The 12822-nt window shown below is 43.5% G+C and overlaps 1 protein-coding gene across 2 annotated transcripts in view; it reads right to left on the bottom strand.

Moving 5' to 3' along the window:
- The window catches only part of arhgef7a (Rho guanine nucleotide exchange factor (GEF) 7a), a 47386-nt gene that overhangs the window by 27493 nt on the left and 7071 nt on the right, over window positions 1–12822 (bottom strand). For both annotated transcript variants that reach the window (XM_079519241.1, XM_079519240.1), the window contains 4 exons: window positions 6108–6192; window positions 5802–5935; window positions 2358–2559; window positions 1901–1989 (listed from right to left, as the gene is read on the bottom strand). In XM_079519241.1, the coding sequence (XP_079375367.1) occupies window positions 1901–1989; window positions 2358–2559; window positions 5802–5935; window positions 6108–6192 (510 nt within the window). The remainder of the gene's footprint in view (window positions 1–1900; window positions 1990–2357; window positions 2560–5801; window positions 5936–6107; window positions 6193–12822) is intronic.

Raw genomic sequence — 12822 nt, 5'->3', positions numbered from 1 at the left:
CACTGCACATTTTGTATCTTGTATATTTGTTTGTTTTATATGATTTGCACCTCAGTCATGTAACTTTCCCCGACGTTAAGCTGTGTACGTGTTCAACAACACAGCCATGCAGCCTTGCAGTTTAACCCATTTTGACCTGAGATCAGATTCTAAAAATGTCTTCTACATCCTGACAGTTTTCTGAAAAAGCTATGTTTCTATGTCAGTCGTTCTTCGATTTTTCGAAAATAGCAGACCTACTAGCTCGTAGCGCGCCACTCGGTGGCGCGCTACGAGCTTGTAGATCTGCTATTTTTCAATAGCTAAAGCATAACATAACCCTAACACCGAAAGGGGTTCCCGCACAGAATGGGTTAAGTGCAGATTTCAGCTTGGGCAAAAGGGGTGTTTTCTTGGCGTGTGGAATCTGTTGCTGTTCATAGTCACCATTGCATTATCCATTGTATATAAGCATGACATCTATTGATTCCGATTGCATAAAAGTCAGATGTATTAGAACCAATTATTTTAGTATTAATAGTATTAAGTGAAGGCTATGCAGATGTAGCTACAATGCAAAGACCCAGCCATTAAGGACAACGTAGCTAAGCTTTTACTCAAAATATTTTTTCCGTGGGCTACGCACAACACAAGCCATGGATACATATACGTTGGTGTGCAGGGATAGAATGCTCTCACAAGGTGATTTAACCCATTTTGGGCGGGAACCCCTTTTGGTGTTAGCATTATGTTATGCTTTAGCTATTGAAAAATAGCAGATCTACAAGCTCATAGCGCGCCACCGAGTGGCGCGCTACGAGCTTGTAGGTCTGCTATTTTTGAGTGGTGCAACCACTCCAAGGAACAGCAATGTCTGTGACCTGTGACTATGTTTGTGTGTGACTATGTTTGTGTGTGACTGTTGTGCCAGAAACAGAGACAGAGAGAAAGTGTTGCACTGTTGCCTGCTAATGAGAGAGAGACAGAGAGAGAGAGAGAGAGAGAGAGGGGAGTGGGGGGGGGGGGGATTTGCACCACTCAGTTCACACAGGTGTGATTTTGAAAAATCGAAGAACGACGAAAACTGTCAGGATGTAGAAGACATTTTTAGAATCTGATCTCAGGTCAAAATGGGTTAACAAGTGAATAGCAGGCAGCACACATGTGGGAAATAGCTCTAACAGGCACACACACTACACCTCAGGTACACAAACTTTCAACGAGCATTATCATAAATTGTTATGTCTACTGTAGGCCTTCAGATCTGAAGGGACAGAGAGAGACCACCCCAAATGTTATCTTTCTTCACGATGCAATTACCTGCTTCTAGCTCTCTTTTAAGCCTGGCGCATAAACAGAAATTACTGCTACGAGAGCACAAACATACGCACTGAGCGAAGACATGAAGCCAATTACGTCAAATGTGATGTCCATTGTCTCATTTCAGAAAGCTCTTTGAGCATAACAAAAAGGGCCAATCTACAACCGCACAACACATCACTATCGCAACACATTGTGAGCTTGTAGATCAGCTCTTTTCAGAAACGTCTGACATTTTAAAAGATTTTGGCCTATAATGACGTGCCCAAAATTGCGATACCAGGTTGAAAGTGGTTATACAGGAGGAACAAATGAGAGAGGAAGAAAGACAGCGGCTTCGTACAGACATATCAGACGAACATGCTCTGTGCTGTCCGTGTTTCATGGCCGCCTCAATGCTTTTCCAATGGAAGTCACGTGGTTTGACCAAACAGTTGTGTGTGATGGGGGGAGGGGGGGGCAATCAAACAAGTGTTTGGTCAAACCACGTGACTTCCATTGGAAAAGCATTGGGGCGGCCATGAAACACAGCACAGTTGTTCTTTATGTGTGTACGAAGCCTGCTTCATAGCTGTGCTGTGCTGCTGTGCTGGGTCCTTACCAGATTATAGTATGTCTTGCTGATGGCCGTGGTGTCAAAGCCCTTAGGGGGACTCTTGAGGGTTCCAGACTTTGGGGACACTTGTTTGTCTGTCAAGGAGAGAGAAAATGTGTCTTAAATGATTAAAATTATATAATCCATCGATTCTCTTTCAAAAGTTATTTTTATTTCATGGAGAGAAATAAAAACATTGCTTTTCTTTCTTTTCATTTCCATTTGGAAAAACCCAAATTATCTGTAAATATGTGCAATACGCACAATAATGTCACAATAACAATTATCGCGATAATTTAAAAAAGCAATGACTAAAATCTGGTGCACAAAACATTTGATTTAGCATTTGCGTGTGAACATGAGCTGTGACTTTTAATAACAGCTCTGAGTAGCTTGTGAATTCCACCACAGCTGTTGTCAATGAGATGCAATCTCCTCGATTGAGTCTGGGATATATACACACCGCAGCCTTTGATCTCGCGGACATAGTTACTGGGGAACCATCCTGTCCTGCCATTGAGCGAGCCCTCCCACCAGCCGCCATCCTCCTGGCGAGACACGTTGATGATGTCACCCTTGTCGAAGGTGAGCTCATCTTCATTGGTCTGTTGGAAGTTAAAGCGTGCCTTCACCAGAAGCTGCTGCCCACTGTTCTCGGACATGTCCTGTCAAGACATAGAAAAGGAGAAGAGGTGGAGAACCAGGTGTGAGAGCAGAGAGTGGACCCGTGATGGAAATGTGCCGTCTGCGGTATAGTGAGGAGTATGTGTGGGACAGTCACTCCATTCAAGCGGTGAATCTGTGTTGAGTCGATTAGATTAGAAAGAGGGGACTTTTAAGGGGTAGAGCGCTCTCACGCATTTGCCCAATGCGAAAGACAAGATAGAGCAAGGCAAAGACAGAGAGAGAGACAGAGAGACAGACACACAGAGTGAGAGTGAGAGAGAGAGAGAGAGAGAGAGAGAGAGAGAGAGAGAGAGAGAGAGAGAGAGAGAGACACAGAGTGAGAGTGTGAGAGAGTAATGCATGGGCTTGACAGTCAATTATTTTATGGCATGCACTCACTTTGCAGACACAAAGTGAGTGCATATGTCAATGTTGCAGACATAAAACCCTGCCCCACAGCAAGGGTGTGTTCGACAACTCATTCATTGCAGAGTACGTTGAATTTTTGTGAGGCGTATAACATAACAGTATTATGTTATTCATTCATGCATTCAATTATTATTTATTTCCTCAACAGCACCATCAGCCCACCACCATCAGCTCTAGTTTGTGCACTGTGTTCACAGTGTTTTTCTAACACCTATGTTTGAGAAAAAAAGTACTGCCGAAGCAGACAACCCGCAGCACTCCAGGTTAGCACAAAATCCTTCTAGGTGCAAGGCTCGGAGATACAAGATGAAATGAAGAAAATGCCAGCACTCATTATTATGTCCTTTTCACATTCCTCAGCTGAGGAAGGCCAACCAGGCTGAAACACGTACGTTGTCCACTCTCGTCAGAGGTAAATAAACTCATGTGAAAAGGACATGTAATGAGTGCTGGCATTTTCTTCCATTTCATCCAACACCAATGTTTCCCAATTTGATCTCCAAAAGTGGTTCTGAAATAGTCAGGAGAAGTCTGTTCTGACACACTAAACAGTCACTCTGTTGAAATTAAGTAATTTGAAATTATATGCACAATAATGGGGAGGTACATAGTCTCAGAGTCGACCAAGAAGGGCTCCAGTTATCACGTGAACTGTGATTCACATGGTCCCAACAAAGGGACCATGGAAGCTGTGCAGAATACTGGGTGATCTCAAAATCTATTAGGGATCTGAGCTCGATTCTACAAATGTCTTCTAAATCATGACCGTTTTCTGGAAAAAAAACTATGTTTCTATGTCAGTGGTTTTCAAACTATTTCATGTCAAGGACCCCAAAAATTATATGTAATTGGCCGCCGACCCCCATCTGAAAATATGTTGTTCCAGGGACCTCCTAGAAGCAAAGATTTGAGTTAAAAACGTTCGTTCTGAAAGAACATATTCAACAAATATAACATGATGCTTAACACACCAAAATGTGTAGGCTATACATGTTTTGTGAGGGCATGGTGAATGAGCCAATTAAACAACTAATCCATGTACCAGAGGCGTTTGAGATCACCAGAAAGTTTGAGGCAGTGCATCACACCCCCCCACCCCCCCTCCAAATTCTAGGTTGCATATTACCTCTGTGACCCCTGGGGCTACACGTCTTACATGCGTGGATTGTAGTGTGTGAAATGTGTATAATATGCGTCTGGAAAAGCTTCAATTGTTGTCAATTGTACCAACTATATCAGGGTGTGAATCTTGTGTGTATAATCTGCATATGCTGTAACATAGGAATGGAAACCATTATTTCCCAATACGCGCATGTACTGTATACAGTATACATACTGTCTGTGTCCACAAATATAATGTTTGAATAGTTTGGCTGACGTCCACTCATTTTCATGTACATTAATTCCCCAAATCGGAGCAAACTGTTTACGGATGGATGGCCATCGTATGTGCCTGCAGCACATAAACATCCGTAAACAATTTGTGAGTTGACAAATCCTGGTAGATCTCTTCTACCAATAAAAAAAATTAATTCCAATCGGATCGGACAAGTCTCTTCCAAGCCATTTTTATTCCGATTGGGCTATCATTTTGATTATTAGTGGAATATTAGGGCCCATGTAAACATAGTTTATTGTCACTTAGGTTGTTTCATCCCTTTCAGATAAAAATACATCCATGGGCTGATATTAATTCCTATTATTAGTTTTTGAAAATGAAAACTCAGGATTTCAACCTCAACCATATCCTTGTTTGTAAGCCAAGACCCTGAAGATTAGCAGTAAACCTAATATAGCCGGCCCGTCATATTCTGGACGGCTATAAAAGTAATTGTGTCAATGTCATTTAAGGGCAATACTTCGTCTCAGATATTAAGCAGGTTGCCCAGGCGGTGGCGTAACCGTCTGGGCACCCGACTGGTAATCCAGTCGCAGTGTGCCGCGGGTTCGACTCCCGAGCCCGACACGGCCTTTACTGCATGTCTTCCCCCATCTCTCTCCCGTTTCCTGTCAGCCTACTGTCTGTCCCTTCAAAAACCAATAAAAGGCGTAAGCGGCAAAAAAAATATCTTTAAAAAAAGAAAAAAGATATTAAGCAGGTTGACACGATACTGTAAGTCTGAGTTGCCACTTTAAAACCCATTTTGGGCGGGAAGCCCTTTTGGTGTTTCAAGTATTACGTTATACTTTAGCTATTGACAAATAGCAGACCTACAAGCTCGTAGCGCGGCAGAGTGCCGCGCTACGAGCTTGTAGGTCTGCTATTGTTGAAAAATCGTGAAAATGTGCCGCAAATCTTTGAATATATATTCTTTCAGAGCCAACGTTTTTAACTCAAATCTTTGCTTCTTGGGAGGTGGCTCCCTGGAACAACATATTTTCAGATGGGGGTCGGCGGCCAAATCCAGATATTTGTGGGGGTCCTCGACATGAAAAAGGTCGAGCACCACTGACATAGAAACATAGGTTTTTCAGAAAACTGTGTAGGATTGAGAAGACATTTGTAGAATTGTACTCAGGTCAAAATGGGTTAAGGGCAATACTTCTTCTCAGATATTAACCCATTTTGGGCGGGAACCCCTTTTGGTGTTCGCATTATGTTATGCTTTAGCTATTGAAAAATAGCAGATCTACAAGCTCATAGCGCGCCACCGAGGTGGCGCGCTACGAGCTTGTAGATCTGCTATTTTTGAAAAATCGAAGAACCACTGACATGGAAACATAGCTTTTTCAGAAAACTGTCAGGATGTAGAAGACATTTTTAGAATCTGATCTCGGGTCAAAATGGCTTAACGGTGATTGTTTTCCTTACCAGACTGCGGAATTGGTTCTGCAGCAGCTTAGACGACCGTCCCAGGGAAGACTGCGAGGACAGGGACTCGAACGACTTGATGCGGTGAGCCGAGGAGTGGCGAGCGCACACGGAGTCACTGCCCACGCCAATGTCTGTAGCAGCAGGGAGGGCAGGATTATAAATAAATACACTCAGTCTAGCACTCACTGTCTGACTGTCACTGCCCCCTCAGTCCAACAACGCAGCCGTGAGCGAGGCTCACTCTGTGTTTCAAATCAATACAGGCACAGGATAGGATACCCATCTCCACAAACTCTCACTCACCTGCAGTTACTTTATTCAGAGCGACCAGACTGCTCAGCACCTTGGAGAAGTTTAGGCCCAGGAGGAGGTCACTGGCCTCAAAAGTCTGAGGGAGAGAGACAGAGGGGGAGGGAGAGAGAGGGAGAGAGAGAGAGAGAGATCAGTATGTGTGCCAGAAAGTCATCGGCAAGTGAATTACCATTCTGAAAATCGTTACCAACTCCACAGTGTTCCGTGTCATCAGTTGGAAACACCACTAGTGGTGAGCAGCCAATCGATAATTCTCGTTACCTTGACTGTAGCAACGACGAGTGAAATACATTGATAGTTCAACAACATACATGGATAACCGACCGTTTATGGTATGGAAGCAAAGCATGAATGCTTGATTCCGATTTGTCAATCACTGAATTCATCCGTCTGTTTTTTTGAATAATGGCCGCTGAACTCGGTAACATAAACTGAACCGATGTCTGTCAATAACAAAACCGCTGTGGTGCCTGCCGTCTAATCAAAGACTCAGAGCACCTGACATATCAATCTGACATTTTTTGCCGTATCCAACATTATATCCATGTAAACAAAACCCGGTTTATAGCTAAACGGTTCACTCAAGACTGAAAACATTTTAAGGGAGAAATAGACAATGCAGTAACCAAATGTTGATTCTATTTGATCTCGTTTTTGCAATGGACTCACCAGGCATAAATTAATTTAATTGCCATAAGCAATGAAATCCTTTTTAAAAAATCAATCAAATTGCATTTATATATGAAGGCGCTTTACATAGATTGTGCATTACATTCACCCATTCACACACACATTCATACACCGATGTCGGCGGAAACCACACAAGGCACCAACCAGCACATCAGGAGCAATTAGGGGTTCAAGTGTCTTGCTCAAGGACACTTCGACACCAACTCTGGGGGATCCCGGGTTCGAACTGGCAACCTTGCGGTTACCATCCGGCCCTGAGCCACCGGCGCCCTCTACAACAAATGTCTTCACTGTAAATATCCCTACATACAGTATCTACAAGCTGACAATGCGTGTGTCGCGTGTTGGAGAGCTCCTCTAGGATAGGGAGTCGGGACGTTAGGGTTCATTCAAGTGGCTAATTCTGAATCTGTACGGCCACTCGCCCAGTACCTCGTTAGTAAATCTTAGTGACAGTGATTTCGACTCTGTTGATTATTGTGGTAAAACTCTCTTCCTGTATCACAGCTTCAGCGACTATTAGTTAATCTCGGTCCAGTGCCACCGAGGGTGAGTGACTGTGAGATGTGGGTCTCTTTCATCTTCCGCTCTGATTAGAGATATGCCCCCAGGAGAATATGCACGCGGGGTGTGTACTGTGTGTGTGTGTGTGTGTGTGTCTGTGTGCGTGCCAGTGTGTGTTTGTTTTTGTCTGTGTGTGTGTGTGTGTGTGTGTGTGTGTGTGTGTGTGTAGGGGCTGTTCTGTTTTCAACAGAAACAGTCCAGTCTTATTTCCCATAATTCCTCCAGGACTCCCGAAGGTTATTCCGTCCTCTGTGAGGACTCATTCGAACCCATACTCATTCTTACCTCTCTGCACTGTCACAGCAGGGACTCAAGACAGTCACTAAAGGTTGCACTATTTTTGGTCGACTTATTATCAACATTTACCCTTTTCCCGCCAATTACTCTTCATGTGACCACCGCGTTCTGACTTTAGGTGCGTTACCCGTTCAAAACATATCAAATAAATAACGGTAGTGGGTCGCACACACCAAGACTGTAGTTCAAAAATGTATCCTTGCATTTTGAACAGGAGACAAACGTTTCGGCTATCCAGCCTTCATCAGTGTGGAGAGTGACTGAATGTAAGTTCCTTTTAAAAGGAGTGGTGACATAGTGCAGGTGCACAAAGTCACCGCTAATCACCCTTGTCCCGTCACACAGTGTTACATGTAATGAACGTATAATAGTTCATTACAACAATGGATTGTGAATTCTCCAAACGATGCTGGTAATATGCCCACAGCTGTTTTTCATTTAACTGTCTGCACATGAGACAGCTTAGATAGCAATTGACTGACTCCCTGTGTAGGGAACGTGAAAAATTGTGGCGTTAATTTTTCAGATAACGGTTATATAGAAGTTTGTTAACAAAATGACCTTTTATTTTTTAACATGTTACTAGTACTACTGGTAGCTGTTATAGTAACGGTCTCACGTTGAAATTCGTCTATACCACCAGCCACACTGAACAAACATGGCCCATAATTTCAGACACTGCCAGAACACTGTTGGAGACTACAACGGAATTCTCCATATGCAGACCGCGGCCATCTTACCATATAGGTTAATGGCAAGGTGCTACCTAGGTGCAACTTCCAATGGCAGCCCATTCATCCAAACAGAAAAGTCCTATCTGATTGTATTAAACAACGTCAAACTCACCAACATTGCAGCTATACGGAAAGCTTGAATTATTCTCTTTCTATCCTCAAAGTGTTTGTTTCATAAAAATCCCCTGTATACATGTTATGAGCTACTTTGTGTCCTTGCAGGTGATTCTTTTGTGCTGGAGTTTGGAAGTGCTCGTTAGATATCACTCAACAGCCCATGTGTACCACCTGTTTTGAATTAGCACATAATGCAAGAGGCAGCAGGACATTGCTTTACTGAAAACGAGTGCTTCCAAACTCTGATGGAAACATGGCCGCGGTCTGCAAATGGTCAATACATGGGCCCACTGATGGTCGTCCTTCACCCTGTCACACTGAATGTGACCCAAGACGCTTAGGGGGACGTGTTTGGCCACAATATGGATAATTCACCTGGGAGTCGGGACAACACTAAGTTGGCCAATATTGTACAGTGTGTGTGTGGTCACTATAAGCCCTGAGAACATCTGCTTCGACCGAAGTGTCGCATTTCTCTGCAAAGAATTGCCCTCTTCCACATCATCTTAAAGAGGGAGTAACATGTTATTTATTTGCAAAACTGTTGACACACGTCTCTCAGAAAACCTTTAAGCTTTCCAATGATATATAACAAATGTCTGGGGGTAAAATACACATTTGACATTTTAGGTTTATAAAATTAAATCATTACATCCGGGAACTTTGGAAAAATCTTCGGAATCTGTTGATGACGCGGTTGCGTGACGTCAACAGGAGATGTCTTTTTGTCTTGTTGCAATGCTAACTCGGATAGACACGCCCATTTCCTTATCAGCGCCAGCAGCTGAGCAGCAGCGCGGGGAAAAGGGACGCACAAACCCGGTCCGATGAGTGCAGAGACTAGAGAGAGCTTGCCGCGAAATATTTTCTTTCTTTCAGTGAGTTGTTTTAGCAGTTAGCACGGCCGTTTTTCCATCACTTGTATTTTAAACTTTCACAAAAGAAGCAGTACCCGCAGTACTGGGAACACTCCTGGGCCCCTGCGGGAGAAAAGGCTAAAAAATACCGCTGAATTTACGACTGAGACACTAGTCTCTACGAGGCTTTGTTTCCACCGTGCATGAAAGTAGCCGAGGCTACTCCTAGGAGGACGTCGCCAGAGCCGGGAAACCTCCACTACCGACTAGCCCCGGAACACTCTGCCAGCTCAGCCTGCCCGATACGACAAGAGTACGACCCAGAAGCTAGCCTCGTCTCGCCACACGCCAGAGCCGGGAAGCCTCCACTACCCAGCCCCGGAACACTCTGCAATAGCTCGGCCTGCCCGGTGCCGATACGACTCCGCCACTCGCCAGAGCTGGAAAGCCTCCACTATACCGAGCCCCGGAACACTCTAAAATATCTCGGCTCAGCAGAGTGCTGCGGTCAGTTGGTGGTTGTGGTCGTGTGGAGTACTTTTATTGTGTTTTAGTTCGTTTTTATTTAAAAAAATGCCAAAGCGGTGCGTGATCGGTGGGTGCAGCAATGTCGCTGTGGAAGGCCTTCCAATCCATGTTTGGCCCAAGAACGAAAAGATTGCAAAGAAGTGGGACACTTTTGCACGCATCAAACGCTCGGATTGGAACAAGGGAGTCCCAGGCGTGTTCTAATCGTTTTTTTTTCTTCCATTTGAGGCAAATGGAAACATGACTGAAGTTAAATTAAACATTAATGTATCCAGACCTGCTGACAATGCAAATGCCTGTCACGACACTTAAAGAGCATCACAGTGACAGAAAGTTCCCTTAGAGAACAATAACCCCCCCCGGGGGTGACTCAGCAAAATATAAGATGATATTCTGATGCAAAATTGCACTCGTTGAGAGTGAATTAAAAAAAAGCATGCTTTGTGTGCACAGACTAGACTCAACCGAATAAAAGCTTATATCAAAGTTGTTGAAATATTCAGAAAGGTCAACATATCCGATTTCATATCCTGATCACTCACAACCATGAATTAACAGCACACCGAGTGTTACCATGGATGGAAACAGAACACACATACACCCCAAAAAGCGAAAGGTAGATGTTTTTGGATCCTGGCTAATATTTAACAGATCCCAGCCATCAAATTCTCTTTCCATGAGCTTATTCCAGGTTGCAGTGGGAACTGCAGGCAGGCGAAATACATGCAAAAGTACATGAGCAAAAGAGCGCACGGCTTTGGGCGGGAACCCCTTTTGGTGTTTTAAACATTATGTTATAATTTAGCTATTGAAAAATAGCAGATCTACAAGCTCATAGCGCGCCACCGAGTGGCGCGCTACGAGCTTGTAGGTCTGCTATTTTTGAAAAATCGTGAAAATATTTATTTCAGAACACTGGAGGATTTAGAAGATTTGTTTAAAATGTTGAGGTCAGGCCTAAATGGGTTAACACAGATCGATCGTTCATGAATCGATTCATGGAGTTAGCACTTCTGCATTTTTTTGGGGACCAAATTTTGGTTCCCAAAATCAAGAAGAATGTGGAAGTAGAGCGTTCTTCCGGGTGCTTCAAACACCAGTGAGCAACTACTTCCATTGAAAAGGAATAGCTGGAGGGACGGGGCAGTCTGCCCTCTAGTTTATATACAACTCTATGGCTTATTCCAATGAATAGTACAGTACATACATGATATACTGTATCAGTTAGCATTTATATCCAACTCTGAAACTGGAATGCAAACGATAATGACATTTTATGATTGTCATAAATAATTGATATTTATGATTTACCGGTAATTGTGTTTTTAGCATTGAAAACTGGAACACAGACAATTAGAAAATTTTAAATATATATTTCTGTTTGACCTATAGGCTTCCTATTCCTAAGAAACATCTACAGGGCAGATATGACAAATAACTGACATATTAAATAGCTTAGCCTATCTACAAGCTCACAATGCATCACAGTGACGCGTTGTGAGATTGTAGACCATTTTTGGAAAATATTTGAAAATGGGTGAAAATGTTTCAACATGGAAACGATGATGCCAAACAATTGTGATTATCGCAAATAATTGCAATAGACCATACTGTAGGCACACAGTGGCCATCTTACCATTAAGGTAATGGCAGGGTGGCAACTAACATACATCCAAACAGAAAAGTCCCATCCGATTGTATTAAATGACGTCAAACTGCAGCTGTACAAAAGCTTGAATTTATCCACATCTGCAAAGTGTTTGTTTCATCAAATTCCACCGTAGACATTGTTATGAGCTACTTTCTGTCAAGAAATTCCTTGCAGATGAGTTGTGTTGGGAGTTTCGAAGCGCTCGTTGTTAATCACTCAATTCCGGTTTGTTTTGATGATGTGATCAAAACGTGGCTTCAAGCACGGTGCAGACATATTAAGGTAGACGCCTCTTGCGGCTCTGGGGCGTCTGTATCTCAAGGGAAGGCAGCATGGAGGCAACGGGAGGCGATATTGGCAAGCTTTCCCAAGAATCCTTGCGAAGTATAGCGGAAACAAAACGGAAGAACGGAAGGGGACGTTTGGTAGGCCAATCAGAGGCGCGACTCCCTCTTTCCCAGCAGCACTTGCTTTGGCAATGTCCAAGGAAGCTTAGAGAAGGAAAGGTCATGGTCATGCGACTGTGCTGCGCCATGACACTTTCATGGGAGCCAAATCTCGCACCGGAAGTTACATGAATACAAAGCAGTGAATGGAGCCAGCTTCACCAGCTCATAACAAACATTATTTATGAACCATTGAGACCTGTGTCATATAAATCGGTTCAGGAATATAAAAGAAGACATATCAAAGTTTGTTTTCTAATCACTTGCTTTTCAATGTGCACAGTACACATTTTTATTATTTTTATTTTGATCTAAACAGCAGCTGGTATCGTTTCTGTTTCTGAGGTATCGCCAGATTTGTCTGCCAGACAGGAAACGGCGGACAGTCTCACGATACTTGGCAAGTTCAGAAACTTACTTTTTGCTCTTTAGATAGTTCACACACAGTGTACACATCGAAAAGCAACACAGCAGACAATAATGTGTTTATGTGTTATATGTCTTTTATATTTTTATATATTTTACAGAATTGCATGACGTTGGTGACCATACCTCCATTCCATCTACCATGGCAATGTCCCGGAAAAGACACGCTGTGATTGGCCAGTAGTCACTTGAGTGGCAGCGACGCAGCGTGCCCTCACGATTCCGCTCGACTTCCTCCTCCCGTTGCAGACAGTTCGCTCCAACGAACTGCAGCGACCAATGAGGCATCTATATATTTTTATATCTATGGGCGGCGTTTGGGCGCACACTCATGCCTGTAGGTAGTTCTACAACAAAAGGTACAGCTCTGACAGCAATTGACCATATGCAGACCGC

The sequence above is a fragment of the Electrona antarctica genome (assembly GCF_951216825.1).
Source record: "Electrona antarctica genome assembly, chromosome: 13".
Classification (NCBI taxonomy): Eukaryota; Metazoa; Chordata; class Actinopteri; order Myctophiformes; family Myctophidae; genus Electrona; species Electrona antarctica.
The sequence above is the reverse complement of the archived record's forward strand: the minus strand, read 5'-3'. Positions and strand labels throughout refer to the sequence as shown.